At 40.3% G+C, this 20,822-nt stretch overlaps 1 protein-coding gene across 1 annotated transcript in view; it reads left to right on the top strand.

Annotated features, from left to right (window-relative positions):
* PREP (prolyl endopeptidase) overlaps positions 1-20,822 on the top strand; it is a 73,515-nt gene that overhangs the window by 23,917 nt on the left and 28,776 nt on the right. The window contains exons 7-9 of the mRNA XM_066610227.1: positions 3,894-3,999; positions 15,477-15,668; positions 18,642-18,839. Coding sequence (XP_066466324.1) covers positions 3,894-3,999; positions 15,477-15,668; positions 18,642-18,839 — 496 coding nt within the window. The remainder of the gene's footprint in view (positions 1-3,893; positions 4,000-15,476; positions 15,669-18,641; positions 18,840-20,822) is intronic.

Here is a 20,822-nt window from a genome sequence, read left to right as displayed (position 1 = left end):
TCAGAGCAATGTTTCTGTTGGAAAGCTCAGTAGTGTTTCAATTGGAATCAGCAATTTATAAAGATAATAGCTGGTGGCAGAAGCAGAGCTAGAGGGGGGCAGCGTGGCAAGTATGGCATGCTCCGCAATACGCCGTGTAAGCAACCTCTCTTCCTTGCGTCAGAACCATTTGGGGCAACGATGGCAATGTACCATCACTCCCCCTCTGGGGGGCACTTGCATGGTGATTATGGAGTGTGCCGTACTTACCGCGCCACCCTGCTTGCTGCACTTCTGGCTGGTGGTTTGGGGTTTAATTTTTCTGATAGAAGAACTAAAAGTATTGTAATGGCAGGGGCTGGCAGGGCTGTGCATGAACTGTAGAAATGGAAGCAAGGGAAGCAACAGTAGTGAGGTTTGAAAGTACTCAGAGATCTGCAAAGAGACTACCTTTTCTTTTTCTGCTCATTGTATAAATTGGCCACCAATACTCTACCTTGTTTGTTTGTCTTCAGTATAATAGCTGAGGATGTAATTTTTAAACACACCAGTCAACAACGCTTGCCTTGTTACTCTTTAATTCCTTTGAGTTTCTAAGCACATTGATGTAAAGGCAGCTGTAGATGAAGACAAACTTAATTGGCACCCCACCAGCAGTGTGTGTTGGGGGATTAAATTAAAAATGTGTTCTGGGAATCGCATTAAGCAAACTATTATCAACTATTCACTGGTCCAGCAGGGAATGCTGAAGCAAAGCTCATTAGATGTGCTCAAAAATCGCTGCAATAGCTCAAAAAGAAAACTTGCAAAAACATTTTTTTTCTTTGATAAAGTGAAGGCTGAATGAGTTTAGAAGTAATTTTGAACATGAACTCAATGGAAGAGATGCTAGATTAGTGGTTCCCAAACTTTTAGTACCAAGACCCGCCTTTTAAAACGACACTCTTTAGGTTTACCAGACTTCACTATCTTGAAAACTGCAGGAGCTTAGCTTGTTGCAGGATAATTTGCAGCTTTCTGATTTTTGAATAACGGCTTGAGGCAATTTAGTTATCTGATCTTTCCATCACTCTTACGCGACCCACCAAGACCCACTGGTGGTGTTGACTCACCAGTGGGTTCAAACCCACAGTTGGGGAACTACTGTGCTAGATGCATTTGTCACTTGCAAAGTGCTGGGGTATCATTTACTACTTTGGGTCACTTTTTCCCCATGTCAAATTGCTATGAAATGAAACCTTGCTACTTGCTGAAAACCTCAACATTCTCTGTAGGGTTTATAATAGAGCTCACCTTCCAAGATGTGCAACTTATTCTAGTCACATATTTTTAAAAAAATTAAATTAGATGTAATCTACAGCCTTGCATGTCTTAATCCAGAGGGGTTGTTTTGGCAGCTTCTCACTAATGCGGCCCACAATGTGAACCACAGTATAGTATTTGGAGATGAGTACATGGCTCAGGAAGTTATGTACTTCATCCTCCTGATCCAGGTAACCCAAGGTTAAGACGATACACCATCGTTCAGACTGTTTATAACACTTGTTAATGGCATGATTTATCAGAAGATATTTAAAGCCATTGGTGCAACAATAATGTACACATATAAGTTGAAAATGATTGAGATAGCTGGTTTTCAAATGGTCTTCCTTCTCATCTGATCTGTGTACATTATCAATCAATCAATCAATCAACAGTATTTATATACCGCTTTTCAACTAAAAGTTCACAAAGCGGTTTACAGAGAAAAATCAAATAACGTAAATGGCTCCCTGTCCCAAAAGGGCTCACAATCTAAAAAGATGCCAGGGAATACCAGCAGACAGCCACTAGAACAGACAGTGCTGGGGTGAGGTGGGCCAGTTACTCTCCCCCTGCTAAAAAAGGGAGCACCCACTTGAAAAAGTGCCTCTTACCCAATTAGCAGGGGTAATTATCTCTACTCCCATGTGCATTAGCTTTCTTCTTGACGGCATAAACTTGAATGAGTAAGGTTGAGGCCGTTACAGAGAGAGCCCTTCTATTATCCAACATTATATATTGTACTTCTTTGCAAATTGTCCATACTGTGCCTGTTACATTGTATGTGAACATCAAACACTTAAAAAGTAGACGTAAACGCATGTTTTTCTTCTATCTTTTTTGGCTTCAGAATTTCAGGGGTATGGTGACCCTCCAATTACAAAATGTGTATCTCCTGACAGTACTATTATAATTCGTGACTGCTAGGACAGATTTTTAAGAAAGCAAAAAATGTGGATTAGGATTTGTATACTGAGCACAGCTAGATATAGAAATTCAAGGCTTTGGTCCATCTAGCCCAGTATTGCCTACTCTGACTGTTAGTAGATCTTCAAGGGTTTGGGTAGGGTCTGTCGTGTCCCGTTCCCCCCCCCCCCAAAAAAAATTGCTATCTGATTGAATTTGGAGCCCGTGTTTGTACGTACAAATTAGGTCATTGCAGAATTCAAATTTTATTATCCTATTGCTATTCTATAATGTCTACAATGAAACATCTGGGAATTATAGGAGGTGATCTGAAATGGTGCATTTATTTGTATGTTTACTGACTTGTGTTTTCCTCTGCATCTTAACTTCCATTCAGTTCCAGTATCGCCACCTTTCTCTTTCCTATGGTACAAATGCTGACTATGGAGTAGGTGAAAATATATGCTCTTGGAGTGAATGGGTTTTTAAAATTACATTTGTTGTGAACATTAATATCATAGATTTGTGAAGTGGCTCTATCATTATACTAAAAGCAAAGTATAATTCTTTTTAATGAATAATCTTTGAAGTGGGTAGAGAAGCAAAGCTTGTCCATGCAATTTTGTGTACAATGCTGGAAGAAAACCAAGCATACACATACCACCTGGGGATAACCCCCTGTTGTGTAAACATAGTGCTGGCTTCTGATCAGCACTATATAAAACAGTAGAGAAACTGATATATATGCAGTACAGATCCTGTGAATGAATTAAATTGAGCAGACTAGAACCTGCTCTAATCTGTAGCATGGTCAATTCTAGGTGTAAGATCCTAGAGCATGACATGTGCTCTTGGTTCTCTGCTTCACCCTCTCCTTTTGTCTTTTTCTCTTTCTATACTTTTGCCATTTTTCTCATTCCTTTAAAACTTAAAGAATGTGCCGTTGGTGTGTCCCACCTCAGATCATGACTTATAGATGTGTGGCATGGTCTTCCAAGAGAAGAACAGTGCTCTAAGGAGAGATTTATTGTAAGCATTCAGCAGCATTATAAAAAGAGTATGCAGATATATAAGGGCTCCCCTCCACCATGAAAGAGGAAATGGGACAAAATTAGATTTGAACTTTAAAAAATTGCACTCTGCTGATCTTTTAGAAATTTGCATTTCAGTGATGATATGATATAATTAATTTGGGATGCTTTCTGTCGAGTGATTATGTTCAGTAAAGATCTGTCAGTATAATTTTTAACTCTGTCTACTGCCACATTGCATTTAGCATAACAAATTCATAATAAATTCAGGTGGGCATGACTGCCCATAACATATTGGGTTCATAAATGAGAGGAATTAAAATGAGTTTTTCAGCCTGATTTTAATTTCAGTCAACTATACTGTATTAGAATACACAATTGAGTCATAACACTGCATTTGAAATTATCTCCTGTATTTCTGTATAACTGACAAGTAGGATCAACATGAAGGACTAAGTGCGTCTGTCCCATGGTTTTCCCATTTTTCAAAGGAAATTCCTATATATTTGTCAAACATAAAAACTGTTGGTCATCTTTAAAGTTCGGTACATAATTTTGTCACTTGATGTCTTTATTCTGCTCTCTTATCATGCTTTTCAGGAAAACTAGGAGACATATTGAATAATGTTGTTATATTTTAAATTCAATATTTGTATTAATTTTGATAAATTTTAGGTATCTGATGATGGGCAATATGTCTTGCTATCCATACGACAAGGATGTGACCCAGTGAACAGACTTTGGTACTGTAATCTACAGAAGGAATCAAATGGTATAACTGGTAAGGTGCTTTGTTTTTGAGTTCAGAGTAAAATTCCTCATTTTTTATGAGACTACAGTCACTTATATGTGATTTACTGCTGATATTTTTCAAATGTGGATATGTTTCTAATTTGGGATCTTCCCAAAAAGTAGAAATTGTAGAAATTGGAAATTGTTAAAACAAACAAGAAGAAATCTCCAACAGTTAGTCAGGAAGACCTTTATTGGCATAAATCTCCAATAGTTCTTTGATATTGCATATTCATGCTGTTTCAAAACATAAGTACATTCAGGATTGCCAGAATGATCCCTGATATGAGGCTTGCTCAAATGTGTGACCAGGAAATTAGCATTCAGTCCATCCCATGTATTGTTTGACTCGCTCTTTGCTTGAGACAGATATTCTGAAAGAGACATCACATTGCATATTTTAACCACCAGATGTCAAAATATAAATTTTAAACTTTATAAGCAGTGAAGGGAGTCTTGGATTGTGTGTAACATACCAAATTTCAATTGTATGTCTGGCACAGAATATCTTGAATTTTATATTTGTGTGGTACTCAAGTGTCATTGCATATGTGATAGTGATTCTTACACACCTCTTAAGTACCTGGAAACGCGAGAACTCTTACTAGCCAGGCCTTAATTATTTGAACTACATTTATCCACATTTTCTCTGTATCCCAAAGAGCAGAGCTGATGTAGTCTTATGATTGAACAGGAAGATCCCCAGTTTAAACAGCATGAACCACATGTATACCAAATTTCAGATTTATCCTGTATTGATATAGACTTTCCTGTTGTTTAGGAATTCTTTCTTGCTTTTAAATTGCTTCAGTTTTAGATTTGCCCCACAAAGTGTATACAAAAATGGTACCTGAGGCCAACCAATTGCACAAAGCAGCAAAATCATGTATTGCACTGATAAAAAAATAAGAGTGGTTGATTTAGAATAGATTTGCAAATTTATTGAATTTATTTATTGCATTTTTCTTGACTTTGTATCTTAATTTGATTTCATTCTGCAATGAGTACACTTCCAATCATAGACAGAACTGCATAATGAAAAACATGTGGGAGGAGGATGTGGGTTATTATTCAAGTGACTTCCACAATCTGTCCCTTTCTTCAGTGTGAGACTAAAACTCAATTCTAAAATGAGGTTTATTTTTGTCTTAGACATGAGTAGCTAGTTGGGAAAACCATACTTTAAAATCACAGGTTTCATTCTTCCTCTTTAGACCTTTATGGTATAGAAAAGATATTCTCAGAAATCTTAAAAATAGTGATTATACCTTAGCACAACAATGAGTTGTAGAACTTTTTATTTTTATTTTCTCTGCTTCTCTAATTACCCAAGAGCCCCAGTTGGCTCATGGATGAGATCCAGAATCCTGTTTTGGACCCTGCAGTAGAAATAGAGAAAGCTGAGGGGATTGTGATGGACTTCTGTTTTCTTTATTTATTCATAACATTCAGAGCAGCACTACAGTTAAAGTACTTTAAGCTTCATGTTTTAGGTCAGGGGTGTCCAAAGTTTTTGGCAGGAGGGCCACATCAGCTCTCTGACACTGTGTCGGGGGCCGGGGGGGGGGAAGAATTAATTTACATTTAAAATTTGAATAAATTTACATACGTTTGCATAAATGAATATATTAAAGATGAACTTATATGAATGAATGAAGGTCTTGCAATAGCTCAAGGCCTACAAAAGGCCTTGCGCAAAGCAAGGCTGGCCTTTCCTTTGCTGCCGCTGCTGCGTCACATATGTGAAAGAGCAAGCAGTGGAGGGAGCTCTCATCCCACAGCTCACACAAGAGGTCAAACAGTTGCCCTCACGCTGAGATAAGTTGCGTTGGGCCAGTGCGGGCTTCAACAAATCTCCGGAGGGCCAGAGGCTCATTGGAGACTGGGGGCTCCCTGAGGGCCGCATTGAGAGGCCTCGAGGGCCACAAGTGGCCCCCGGGCCGGGGTTTGGGCACCCCTGTTTTAGGTTAATGTCAATGTTTTCTTGACATTTGATATGATCAGAAATAGTGAAGATCCACTATTAGACTTTGGGCGCAATCCTAACAAACTTTCCAGCACTGACTTAGCCACAATGCAGCCCCAAGGTAAGGTAACAAACATGCTCTTACCTTGAAGAGGCCCCCTTGACTGCCTCCCCACTGCAGGATGCAGTGCACGCCACATTGGCACAGCTATGTCACTGTTGGAAAGTTGATTAGGATTGCCCTTTGTGGGAAAGCTAAGCTACATAATCAGCACCTGTATTACAGGTCTTCCCCCCCATTAGCTTAGAGAGGTTTCGCAAAGCAATATGACATTTCACTGCAAAAAGGTTGCTTCTTTGAGAGTTGGACTTCAGGGAAGCAGGGCAGATGTGTAAAATGTTATATGTTTCCGTCAGAATTCAGCTTTCCAAAATTAAAGGAGAGAAAGTAGAAGGAATATGGTTTTTCTTTTTCTTTTTTTACAGTATCTTGCAGAGAAGATTGCTTGCCTGCTGGGCAAAAGTTGTGAATGTGTGTTTGGTGCACTGAGCTTTTGACTGTTAGGAAGCAAATTACTTCAAGCTATAGAACCAAAAAGTCAGGGAACTAGAAAAGAATTTCAAGGATGTAATTAGGCTCCGCTGCCATGCTTATGGTGCTGGTGCTACTGTGAAGAATGTGAGTCTTCGGGAAGGAAACAAATCCTTAGAAAGAACCCATCTCTCTTGGATGATGAACTGTTGTGCTGAAAACATACCCTTCAGGTGCTGATGTATTTTGTAGTGGGAGATTCCGTCACGAGCAGCATAGCACAAATGTGCTATTATTGAGTACTTTAACCATGTAGTGATTTGCCTGGTTTGTTCAAAGGGTACGAACATCACAAGATGTCTGCCTAGTGCTGGGGAGTCTGCAGATACCAATGATATTGGAAAATCCAGTCAAGAGAGTGAGGGGTCTACAGTGTGATGTTAGGTTGAAGTTGGAGCCTAGGACTCTCCAGGATTTCCCCTCCCCCCAGAAACTCTACATTTTTCAGCACAGGGCTGTCAACAGAAGATAACTGCTGGGATAAGACAGGGATATGAGAGAGAAGTATTTCAATTTATTTAACGTGTGAGAACCTTTTTGGGCAAGGGAAGCCTGTGTCCCTGAGCAGGTAAAGGCCTTGAACTCTATATTAATTGTATACCTTTGGAACAGTTTTGTGAATTCAAGAGTTTATTTTTGTCACCACATCAAACCATTTCACTATTTTAGCATGGAAACTGAATGAGTATTCATGGTTAATTTTATTCTTCTGATCAGCCAGAAATGAAAGGCAGAGGTGGAATTCTTTTTCTTTGTGTGTGGTGGGTGCAGGGGTTCGGTTCTAATAGAGCAGTGTGTTCCAAGCCCAGTTCAGAAAGTAGTAACAAGGTAATATTCTACTTTGTGAAATAAAAAATAAACATTTTGTTACTGTTATCTATAAAGTGAATGTGATAAATTGGAGGATATACTGGCTCAAAAACAAAGACTCTCTCATGCCATATCATGATTTGCATAAATTGTAGTTTGCAGCCGAAACTATGAATTCAGCTTCTAAATGTCCAAGCAAACCCCGGTTTACAGCTGCTTGGTTGCTTTCATTTTTCATCCACTCAGCATTCCAGTTCCTAATGGCCTCTGGGCACAGAGCAATGACCAAACTGGTTCGCCAATTTAGGACGCAATCCTAAAGCACCCTTGGGCCAGCGCAAGGGACGGCCCAGGAGGGTCACAAACATGCCATAAAGCACGTTTGCGCCTCCTCAGGAGCAAGCTGTGCCAGTGCACGGAGGTGCGCTGGAACACAGAAGCTGCATCCAGCCCCGCACCAGCTTGCCCCAAGTAGATTGCATTGGCTGAGCTTGGCCGATGCAGGGGTCTGGGGAAGAGGAGGGGAAGAGACAGGAGGGAGGCGTTCTGGGGCGGGGGGGCGGAGGAGGGCAGACCTGGGGGCGGGCGGGGAGCAGGAGGCAGGGCTGGGACCCAGCTGTTATGCTGGATCCCAACCCCATTCCCTGAACAGTATGGAGCAGCTGTAAGCCGCTCCACTCTCCTCTGACTTATGCCACCTCTGGAGGTGGCACAATTCCAAAGAGACACATTGGGCTGCAGTGGCTTACCCTCTGGTAAGGGGAAGAGTTTCCTCTTACCTCCATCTGAGCCACTTTGGACTCCTATCTTGTGCTGGATTCAGCGCAGTCCTCCTGGCCTGCCTGTTCCAACGCAAGATAGGATTGCGCTGTTAGACAACATGCCAAACCATAGTTAGTGCAAACTGGGATTTACAAACCCACTTTCATCCACAGTTTTGATCCTTGTTTGCCAGCCAATCACAAAACTGTCTGTTTGAGCTGTTTACACAGGAGAAAGTAATGTGCCGGCATCATCCCTCTACAGTCTGTTTCAACTGAAATATCACTACAAACCAAAGTTCCTTAGCTATGAATGGAACTATTGCAAGTTTGTAGCTTAATAAAAAGGATGTCTGATTTTTTTTTCTTAATCCTTTAATATCCCTTGACAACTGCAGTAACAAAAGCATGAGCAGTGGTGCTTCTAATTCAAGATGAAATTCTAAAAGTAATTCTTATTCTCCACTTCTACAGTCACTGCAGATACTCACCTATAAGTCGATCTTGCAGATAAGTCAAGGGCAGATTTTGAGCCAAAAATCATGAAACTTTATCTGTAAGTCGGGGTTTTAAACTTGGGGGGGGGGGTCTGACTATAGTTTTGTCTGGTTTTTCCCGAGGCCAGGTCCTGAAAAATAACCTACCAGTGTTTGTTCCTAAGAACAGTCTCTAATTTTCAAAAAATTTAGTAAATGATCATAAGATACCGTATTTTTCGCTCGATAAGACGCACCTGACCATAAGATGCACCTATTTTTTAGAGGAGGAAAACAGGGAAAAAAATATTCTGAACCAAATAGTGTAATAAAATATTTAATAAACTATAACAGAATAACATTTGAACCATGTAAAGTGAACAGCAGTCAACAGTGGTGTTAAGAACCATTATCACTGTCATTAACAAATGGAGAGACTTAAAGGTTTGAGTACTCTAGTTTTCTGGAAACCCCAAGAACTCATCATTGCTAGAGTCAGAATTTATGAAGCTCATTTGCTCACAATCACTGACATCACTTTCTTCGCTGTCTTCGTATAAGATACCGTCTTCACTTCCATCTAAGACATTGCTAATGCCACATTTTTTGAATGACATTTTTTGAATGTGAGCATAAACTGGCATGAAGATCCCCCCCTTCTTAGGGTGAATGGAATCATAAACTGGCATGAAGATCCCTCCCTTTATTAGGGTGAATGGGATCATAAACTGGCATGAAGATCCCCCCTTCATTAAGGTCCCCAACATGCACTCTTTTTTGCAGTCTTCGCTCCATAAGACGCACACACTTTTTCCCCCACTTTTTGGGGGGGAAAAAGTGTGTCTTATGGAGCGAAAAATATGGTACATTTTATTCATTAATTTTTAAAATTCTGATCTTCACAATCTTGTGTAAACACTGTCAGAGTAAGTGCACCGTAAACAATATAGCAGTAGAACCATTAATCCAGGGGTGTCAAACTCATTTCATACAGAGGGCCGAAGTTAGCATTCAGGGTACCTGCTGAGGGCCAGAAGTGACATCATTAACCAGAAAGTGACATCATTAAGCAGCTGATGTCCAGAAATCAGCACTTTGTTCTCCTAAACAGCAAATGACAGAAGAGAAAATACGCAAATCTTGATCATATTTTAAGATATGGGAGAGCCCAATTTTCTGTGGGCTGCTGTTTCAGCAGTAAGTCCTCAGTGCTGCTCAGCAGCTGAGAGCCTGAAGGCCTAATAAAAAGCTTGCAGGGGCTGCATCCGGGCCTTATGTTTGACACCCCTGCATTAATCAAATCCTTCTTTAAGGTGCCTGGTGTGTTAAGCCAGAGGCTGTATATATAATATATAACACTTAACTGGGAGTATGCACACTGGAGAGATGAGCAACAAGGAATAACTGTTAGCAAGTGCAACTACACATAGTTGCAACCTGATTTACTCAAAAGTAGACCCATTGCTTTCCATGTAATGGTGCCTTGGACTTGTTTTCAGATAGAAATGAGGATTACATCCTGGTGTTTAAAAAAGCAGGCCTCTGCCAAACATTTGCAAAATGGAACAAGGTGCATAAGGGTGTGCTGAAGAGAAGGAAGCTTGTTTGATTTAAATGGAAGCCTTGAGCCCTGGCTTCCTTTTTTCCTCAGGAGAAGAATAAAAGTTTAACTTTGGCTGTAGTTGCCTTGAAGCCTGGTCACCATGGAGACTGATTGCCCTGTCATTATCTCAGCAGCCCATGTGCCTGAAACAGCCTTGGCCCCTGAATGATCTTGCAGATAAAGGGAGGAGATAATTTACACATGATTTATTGTCAGAAATTTCAAGCCTTATAGACGTACGGTGCTGTTTTCTGTGATTTGTTAGCCTCTTCAGCCAGATTTTTTTATAGAAGAGTCAATACCACAGGGTATGTGTCTTGAGTCTTTCCATTTTATTAGATATATCTGTCTTGCATGCTGATATTTTGCAACCATTAAAATTTCCCATAATTTTTTTTCTTACAAAGGATCTCAGTGACCTGATTTTTTCTCTATTTAACCTGCGCCTAATTACTAGGAACCTAGTTCCTAATTACTGATGGGATCTTGTCATTCTCAAGATGTTTTGTTTATATAAGGTCTATGCAAACTAAATTGAGATTAAAAACCAGCAGATATTAAAAGGAAGGGAGACAAAGGAAGATAATGAAACTCATCAATGTAACATCTTGGATGTCATATTTTTATTTCATAAAGAGCCTCTAAAACAATGCTGATTTTTAAAACACAGACCAATCGCAAAGTGCATTGGACATTTTCTAAAATGAATTCATAAACATCCAAATTAATCCTACTGTGTTTAATAAATTAATTAGGTTTTTGCATATTTTGCCATTAGAATATGCAAATAGAACTACAAATGACTGCTATTCAGTTAATTACGCCCAAAGACCCATGACGTATAGCTTTGTTACTGGGACAGCTTACTAGTTTTTCTCCATAGTTATTATACTACATCGAAAACTTATTACCTCCCCCATAGCTTATTTCATGCTGAAGGTATTGCTTTGAAAATTCTTATTGTGATCCAAAATCCATTTTGTTTTAGTGTGCAAGCAGAACACAAAAAGTTTCACTGATAACCGCTCAACTTTTGGAGAAGATTTTTATGAACTGTAGTCCCCACCAGGAGCAATCCACATGGATCTACCACTAGAATTGAGGCAGATCTGCTGCCCTTGCTAGTACACATTCTAAACTCCAAGAAACCTCATACTGTTGCTGTTGCCACCACCGTTGCTATCCCCTCACCCAGCCTGCTGCTTAAGAAAGATCCCATTTATATACAACAACAGATCAGTCTGCTGTTAACTAGAAGCAGGAGTTTCTGCAGGCAAACTGGACTGCAAGCAGAACATGTAGAATGTGATATCATGAGCTCCCTGAGTAGTAATGGCATAAAGCTAGTACTGTAGATAAGTAGCGACAGCAGAAGAACTTTGCAAAATGATGTATAGCAAGGTAAATCGGAAATAATTGTGTCAATATGAAACTGTTAGAAATGTGCTTGTCTCTGTGGTGATTTGTAAAATGAGTGCAAGAAACTAAAATAATATCTCCGTCAAGATTCCCCTACAGTCACTTCTCCCATACCATTGGAGAGCATACAATGTCAGATATTTTCAACAGTGGCTCAGCTTGGGTCTCTTTATTTCAAAGCATTTTTATCCTGCCTGTATTGTCCAAGATAACTCACAGCAAATATGTTAGAACACAATATGTACACTAAGGGCGTAATCCTGACCCACGGATGGGCTGGTGCAAGGCCTTTGTGCTGACCCAGGAACGTCGCAAACATGCCCTAAAGCACTTTGTACCTCCTTGTCAGTTGGCTGGACCAGCGCACAGATGTGTACAGGCCCACAGAGGCTGAATCCAGCCTCTGCACCAGCTCGGGAAAGGAAACTTGCATTGACCAAGCTCGGGAAACACAAGGCTCTGGGTGGGAGGGAGGCATTCCAGGACTGGGGAGGGTGGGGGAAGGGTGGTCCCGGGGCAAGCAGGGAGTGGGAGGTGGAGCTGGGACCTGTCATGCTGGAACCCAACCCCCATTCCCAAGCAGCTCAGAGTGGTTTCAAGCCACTCTGTTCTCCTTGGACTAAGTCCGAGGAGACCCATAGGAGAAGAGTTTCCCTTACTTTGGGCTGAGCCACTTTGGCACCCTATCATGCACTGGATATAGCGCAGGCCTCCTGGCCTGTCTGTTCCAGGGCAAGACAGGATTGCACTGCATGAATATTAACACAATAACAATAGAAAAACAGCAAATAGGACTCAGTAATGAAAGCAATGATGGCAGCAGCACACAGTGAAATCAACCTCTTAACAATAATAGAAAACCCAGAAAAGCTAAGCAGGAACTAAAGTCAACAGAAAACTTAAGGTGAGGAAGCTAAATGGAAAGACAATTCTTGAACCTCTCCAGGAGCCTAACAGGAAGGGCATAGTCTTAGTTCAACTGCAAGGGAGTTCCAAAGTTATAAAACCACCACAGAGAAGCCCCAGCTTTTGTGGCCACTAACCTGGCCTCAGCCAGGGTCGACACATGCAGAAGGGCCCTGCTGATGACCTTAGGGTACAGACCTACCGATATGAGAGAAACGATGCCTTATTTTAGTAGTTCATCATGGTGGAGTATTATATAGAATTCAGCTACTGCTATGGGAACAAGAAGAAGCAACTTGGAAGGAAGTTCCTTCTGATTTAAAATTTAAAAAAAAACAGCTTTGAAATCAGTTGACCACAAAACCCCTGAACTGTTGGCTTGCTTTGATGTTCTTGTAGTACTGTCTCTGACACTCTGAATCTGGCTGTACCTTTTGCGTTTTGTTTTCACCTTTCGCTATATGTAGCCCATATCAGCTTTGTATTGTGGTTATTGCTTGCTCTTGTTCAGTTGTCATAATTCTTATCTGCCATGTTCTGCCTGGGGTGTGTAAAAGTCTCTACTACTTTTGCCTTTTAAATTGTAAGTGAAGGAAAGGATGTCTGTCATTAAAGTCACATTAAAGTGTGACATTTTATTAGTTCTGCTGTTGAGGAGGCAGCTGTGTCTTCTCTTCACTGGTTCTTGATGTCCTTGGTATCTGTGGAGTAGCTTGAAGTTAACTCATTCTGTCTCTGGGAAAAAGTGGTTTTGGCTCTGGAAAGTATGCATTATTAGCCTTTGTTGTTTGAAACAGCATGGTGTAATTTAGGTTTTAAAAAACCCATATGCCAAGTGTTTGGAAAATATGCATGCAGAGAAGTAACATAAATCATTTATTGTGGTCAGATTTGTAACCTTGAAATACAAAAATGTGATGGTTGAGCTTTGCATTTTGAAATGTGTAAATATCAGTTATGTGACTTTTATGAGATGGATCAGAACTGAAACCTAAGTGAATTTTCATGATATCTTTGTAATGGGTGTTGCCAGTTTCTCTATCCTGCAGTTTTCTGCCTCACAAGCCCCGCACCTCAGCAGATCACATACTTTTGCATATACAGGGTTCCAATTTCAGTTCCCAAAGTCATCAGCTAAAGGCTCTAAAACAGGGTTGTCAAACGCATTTTATACAGTGGGCCGAATAGCATTCATGGTGACTGGTGAGGTCTGAAAATGATGTCAATAAGCAGGAACTGACGATATAATAGTAGGTGATGACCCGAAAGTAGGTTTTAAAACCTGATCATATTTTCAAGACATGGGAGAGCCCAATTATCAAACAAGCCACCCTCTCAGCAGCACCACTGCTGCTGAGGTATCACTTTGCAGCTCAGCAGCTGAGAGGTGCTCTGCAAAGTGACACCTCAGCAGAAGTGGCACTGCTGAAAGGGAGGCCTGCATAATAATTGGGCTCTCCTAGAGTCTCAACAGCTTCTCCCTTTTTCACTCCTCTTGATCGGTCTCCTTCCCCGTACTATTATCGCCTCTGAGGCCTCCTTCCATCTGTCCCTCCCAGTGTCTTGATGGAAGCAGTGGTGCTGGAAGATCCCAATTATCTGGCAGGCCACCTTTCAGCAGTGATACCTCAGCAGGATTTTCTTAAGATTTAATATCTAGGTTGGAGTTGGTACATTTTTGCCAACTCTCACTTTAACTTCACCCAAAATTGCTTACCTTCAGGTTAAGCCCTTCTGGTTGCAGCAGCTTTTTAAGTTGCTAAACTTGCTCAGGAGTTACTGGAAAGTTAAGAGTGTTCAAAAATAAGGAAAATTGGGTTGGGTGGGGGGAAACGGGACAATCATCACACTTTTAAAATGGTGATGATAATGGAACATGGAACATTACTCTATAACAGTGGGCATACCTGGTGTGGATTGCTGTCTTACCCAAACTCTCAGGGTATGAGACTTGAGGTTCAAGTGAGTTGCCTTCTTTCTGTCAGTGAATATTAAACACATAACTGCAGCTGGCAATTCTGTTGAAAGGAAGCAAGTTGCCAAAGGCTAGCAAAAGTTTCCACCCGAACAAAGAAGCTTCCTTTTAAAATGATTGTTGTTTGATATTTAGCAGGAGGAGAGCAACTCTCCCTACTCATCCCAGCATTGAGTTTTTCCAGCAACAGATGCTTTTGTCTCTCCTGTGTATCTTTTTAGATAATGAGACCCTTTGGGATAGGGAACCATCTTTTGTTTTGCTTTATAAATTGCTTTCATAACTTTTTGTTGAAAAGTAGTATATAAATATGCTAAATAACAATAGTAAAGCTTAAGAAAGTGTGGGAAGAGTTAATTGGGATTGGATGAACATCTCTCCCACCCTGATCCTTTAAGCTGTAAGGAAGTCTCAGAACAGTATTTGAAATTTAAAACAAGGAAAGGAGGTAGAGTGAGAGTTTCCCAAGGCCACAATGCATTTCATAGCCAAATGGGAATTTTAACAATATTTCTTTTGGCAGAATACCATGCAATACAAAATAGGTATTCTGGGAATGAAAAAAAGACTATATCTTTTCCTTGGCTTAAAATAAAGTTTTCTTCCAAATCAAGGAAGATACTATTTATTTGTTCTGAAACTATATGAAAGTCACTGTGTTGCTAATGAGTCTGCAAAAATTAAGGCAAGAGAAGCCTGTAATTTCAATTTCAATAGGGTCCTACCCCTGCTCCCTAGCAAGCTCAACTTTTTCTAATCCTAACTCAGGCAACTGTGATACTGCTAAAAGAAGGACTGTCTTGTGTGGTCAGAAGAATTTAGCTATTAAATCTTCCAGTTATGTTGTTTAGAATGCAAGTGATTTGTGTTCTTTGGTCAGAAGAATTTAGCTGTTAAATCTTCCAGTTATGTTGTTTAGAATGCAAGTGATTTGTGTTTTTTTTAAATCTTGATATAGGTATTCTTCAGTGGGTGAAACTGATAGACAACTTTGATGCAGAATATGAATATGTCACCAATGAGGGAACTACATTCACCTTCAAGACGAACCACCATGCTCCAAACTATCGATTAATTAACATTGATTTTAGTGATCCTGAGGAATCCAAATGGAAAGTATTGGTCCCTGAACATGGAAGAGATGTTCTGGGTAAGAATATAGCATTATAGCAAGCAGTGTGCGGGGAGAGAGCACTTGCGAAGCTTGTGATGTGAACGTGCAAATACTTTCAGTAGTCACTACAATAACATTTGGCATTTGTGTAGTACTGTTTTAAGATGGAAGGTGCTTCATATTGATCAGAACAACTCTGTAAGACAAGTATATTATCCCCTTGTTATCCTCAGTTTGGGGTCTGCGGTTGATATATGGCTTGCTAGGAAATTTGTGGCAGAGATTCAAGGTGAGGATCAGACCAGGGAAGCTCTGCTTCACAGCTCATCTTGTATACTGCACCTCTTCATCTTGCAGCTATTGTTTTATTTCTTAGCCTTGTAGGGGAGATAAGTTATATTTTCACAGTTGTTATGCAACTATAACTTTTGTGAGCCACAAATTTCATTACTTTTTGTTCATTTAAAACAACTTCTACCCCACCTTTCTCCTCCCTGAGGGAGACACACAAGCCAACTTACAGCTGTTAAAACAATCATACATTCAGACAATCATACGTTCAAACAAAACCATCAAATGAGCAGTGCAGAGAAGAGTTCTTTTGGTCTTGGTTTTTCAGATGACTATGTCAGTATGACCTTTAAGCATTGCCAGCGTTGGAGGTGTGGGTCATGTTTGTGATTTTCAAAACCATCTCTGTCCCTTAACGCTTTAGCCAGTGTTATTTCTGTCATCTTCTTGTGGAGACAATGGTCTCATCAGAATGAAATATGTATATGTTTCAAGCATTATTATAAATTTAGTCTGAATTCATTTATTTTTTTTCTTAATGGCTGGATTCCTGATACCAGAAGGTAGAATTCAGTCAATCTCATTTTAAGCAAGAACTCCTCTTACTTAAAGAGCATCGTGTTTAAACCAGACCATCCAGCCATTGTGTCATATTGCTTTAGTCACTTGCAAGATTTGGTTGGAAAGACATAATTATAGCATGAGGCAGTTAATCATTTATTGCTCAGAAAGCTTTTCAGTTAATTGAATTTGATTTCACCTGATCAAGGATGACATGTTAATGAAATGCCTTCTGCAAAAAAATAAGACTTGTAAGAACTCAAAGGTTAAATTGCTGTTTAGCATAATGTGATTCATTGCTCTGGTACAATAAGCCACGTTTCACACTGTTTGACACTGTTGTACACAAATCTTTAATAGTATAATCAGTTGTGAACATTCTGTTTTAGACTTTCTTATTTTTGTTAGAACGTAGAAACTGCAAAACCTGTTTTCTTAATTTGTTCATTTACTGTTTCTGTCTTCATAGATATATAAAATATATATCTAAAGAATATAAAAAATTCTTCTATTATGTATTTGTTATACAGATTCATTTGGGGGGCAGGTTTAATTATTTTAAAATTAGTCTGTTGCTTAATTTGTCAAATCCTTTCACATGCTTAAGTTATAGTCTCATGTTTAAGTTTGTGCATGGTAACCCTGTCGGTATAAAGAGATGTAAAGCATAGTCCTAACCATGCTTATTCTTTACTCCTGCGTCTACTGTGGTCAGTGAGACTGACACACTAGTATGTTCCTTTTTTAAAAAATCCTTTTTATGCCATCCTTCCTCCAAGGAGCTCAGGGTGGTATACATAGTATGTGTGCTTATGGTTATAAGCTTAGACCTTGACCTGCCTGTAATTAATCTTGACTTCCCCACTGGTAGCAGAAATAATAAATCACAATAGCTTTCTTCCATTGGTTTAAATAGGGCCATCAAAACCAACCTTAACTGAATTTGGGTCTTAGAATTTAAGACTAGTTCATCCAGTAAGTTTTGGTCCACACATGGAACAGTCCTGACGATGCATAAACTGACAAAAAGTTAACTGTAAACTGGACAACCACACATAGAGTGGTTTTCATGTTCATGGGTACGCTTTCCAGCTCTCTTAGGGCCCAGTCCTATCCAACTGTACAGCACCTTTGCAGCCCTGAGGCCACCATGACTGCATCCCTACCACAGGATGCAGCACACGCCCCATTGTCACAGCTGCACCAGCCCTGGAAGACTGAATAGAATTGGGCCCTTAGTCATAATGTTGCTTCTGGCTACATCGGTGCTTGTTTGTGATGCATAAGACATTATCCATTTGATTGTCTTCCTGGCAACAGGTGAGATTAATGTGATTTCAACTAGTTGTCTAAAGGGCCTTGATGCTGCATGGGTAGAATACCAGAAAATTTAATTTGAAAAATTAAAGTGTCAGTGCAGACATAAGCATCAGTGCAAACATAATACTGCCTAATCCTTAACCATCTTTGACTACAGGGTCGGGAGTGGGCCACGGGAGCATGATTTTCTTCCACCCTGCACCTCCCCTCTTGTTCCCCTTGCATGAGTCACTCTCACTGTCCTTAATCATTGTTTGTTGTTATATCTGTACTAATGTTGATGGTGATTAACTTTAATTGGAGTTCACCGTTAAACAAGATTTGAAACTAACTTCAGAGTCTGGTTTTAGTTTTTATTTGAAAATAAGAATAGGAGAAACTTGCACAGTGTCTTGTACGAAGATGTACACTCAACAGTTGTTATATTTTCCAGGCCCTCATGGGGTAGCAGATGTTTCATTAATAACAATGTAGGGTGCACTGCAGACAAATTGTCTGGCTGTCTTTGGCTGTCTTAAAACCAATACATATTATTCGGCTCCATGTGCGCGTTCAGAAATATCTTTTAGTTTTATGTAACTGGGAAGCTTCTTCAGAGTATTCCAACGGAACTATTGTTTAGAGAACATGTCTATAATAGCTTTCATAGAACCATCTTTTCACAGTGTTCGTAATCCCAATGAACATATATTTTCACTTAGACTGAAGAATTCAGGAAAGTTTTAATGTAACTGTTTACAGTCATACATTTTTCAGAGTGACGACTTATAAAGTTTTTCTTAAGATAGTTTGCAGTGCTTATTCTGAAAATGACTTTTTTCCCCTTTGTATTGGCAGAATGGGTGGCCTGTGTTAGATCCAACTTCTTAGTCTTGTGTTACCTTCACGATGTGAAGAATGTTCTACAACTTCATGACCTAGCAACTGGAGCCCATCTCAAAACACTTCCATTAGATGTTGGTAGCATTGTGGGATACAGCGGCCAAAAGAAAGATAATGAAATATTTTACCAATTTACTTCTTTCTTATCACCAGGTAAGATAGGTTGCTTTGCAGTATGTTCTGGGCTACTTCACATGTTATCTTTTACCTACATAAGTGTGTACAGAAGTATATGGAAAATACACATTGTTGCATGTACAAATAAAATAAATAGAATCTGTTTCTTAACATGCTGAAGCAGTGAATAGTGGTAGGTTAACGGTGTGTCTTATGTAGTATATGCTATGTGTATGTAGGAAAAATCTGTGAACCAGTTCTTGGAAGCTACTCAGTTTCTGATGCTTCTCAGCAGATAATACTTTTAATAAAGCTGAATGGAATTTTGAGGGGGGGGGGAAATATTTTAAACATTATTGCCATTCACTCTGCCTTATTTAAGGTAATATTCATTGATGGAAGAATTGTTCACATAAAATATAGCTTTTTATCTGACTTCATTTAGAGCATTGGTTCCAGACACGTGGTCCAGAGACCACAGGTGGTCCACAAGACCCTGAGAAGTGGTCCGTGAGGTCTCAGAAAAAAGAAAGTAGCTTTTGATCACTTCCAGCATCTCTGAGCAAGCAGTCCTTCATGGATGACCAGAGAGGGCAGAGAATGGACCACCTGCAGCTGGCAGCAAACCACAAATCTTTTCTATAAATCTCTAATAAATCTTTTCTAATTATAGGCAGCCCAGGGTATCACATTTGGTACCCTGGATTTTTTCATCCATGGGACCCCAAACCTGTGGTGCAGGCCAGCCTGGAGTCTCCAGAGGCGAAGGGATCTGTGCTGTCCTTGCCTCTGGAGGCCTTTGAAGCCCACAGAGGCTATGCGTGTGCCCGCGGCCTCTGTGGGCTTCTGAATGAGGCCCAGAATCATTTAAAGGTGACTTCTGGTTTTTGGTGAAAACAGTTTTCAACGGGTCCAGGCTTCAGATGAGTCTCTGGACTGACCAGAGTTTAGGTCTGGTTGGGTTCGGGGGGGGGGGGGGGCACATTGAAAACCACAGTTTTCAAATACCCGTGGTTTCCCTTATATGCAGGAGTTCTGAGAACGGAACCCCTGCGGATAATGGGCCACCTGTATTGCAAATTTAAATGTATATTTTTGTGGGGGTGGGATGGGGTGTTGCATGTCGTCCATGACAATTCCCGTTTTTGCCTCAGTGGTCCACAGTCTCCTGATTTAGAGCTTGCCCTTGTGAAAATCTTTGAAGATAATGATATTTCTGCCATCAGGAGCTCCCTCTGTGAACAGGAGTGTTCTATTCATTCAAGGTCCTCTCATGTGAACAGAATGCTCCTTCCATGTACAGAGCAAGATTCCGTTGGCAACAGTGCTAGTTGGGATGCTACTTATTGTAAACAATATGCTAATGACTATATTGTAACCAGTATGTAAATGTCTTGAGTGATATGATCTAAGATGGCTGTCTAAATAGCTAATGATTTATTTGTGGTGTTTAATAGAGAATAACCACTGTCTTCATAACTATTCCCCCTATGAATTCCTTATATAACCTTTACATTATTAGCGTTCTAATAGTCTAATCCAGTGGTTTCCAAATTGTGGGACTGCTGCATTTAAAATGAAACCTTCCCTGTTGGGGCAGAGCTTACTGTTCTGCATGGTGCTGTCTTATCTTACAATCTGATCCCCTTGCAAAGTTACTCCAGCCAGCTGCTTCCACCAGGAAATCTGGGCGCAGAACCTACTGGGCAATGGGCAGTGAAAGCAGCTACCTGGTGCAACTTTTCAAAACAATCTGATTGAAAGATGATACAGCGCCATGCGGAATTGTAAGCTCTGCTCACGATAAGAACATAAGAACAGCCCCACTGGATCAGGCCAGAGGCCCATCTGGTCCAGCTTCCTATATCTCACAGTGGCCCACCAAATATGGGGAAGATTTCACGATGGGGAAGATATTTTGCAGATGCTGGATCCAGCCCACGGGCAGGAGTTTAGCGCCTGCTCGTCTAATCCTATGCAGGATTGGGCTGCCATGCAATGCCTATTGTGATAGCAGCG

Source organism: Tiliqua scincoides, chromosome 1 (assembly GCF_035046505.1).
Source record: "Tiliqua scincoides isolate rTilSci1 chromosome 1, rTilSci1.hap2, whole genome shotgun sequence".
NCBI lineage: Eukaryota > Metazoa > Chordata > Lepidosauria > Squamata > Scincidae > Tiliqua > Tiliqua scincoides.
The sequence above is the reverse complement of the archived record's forward strand: the minus strand, read 5'-3'. Positions and strand labels throughout refer to the sequence as shown.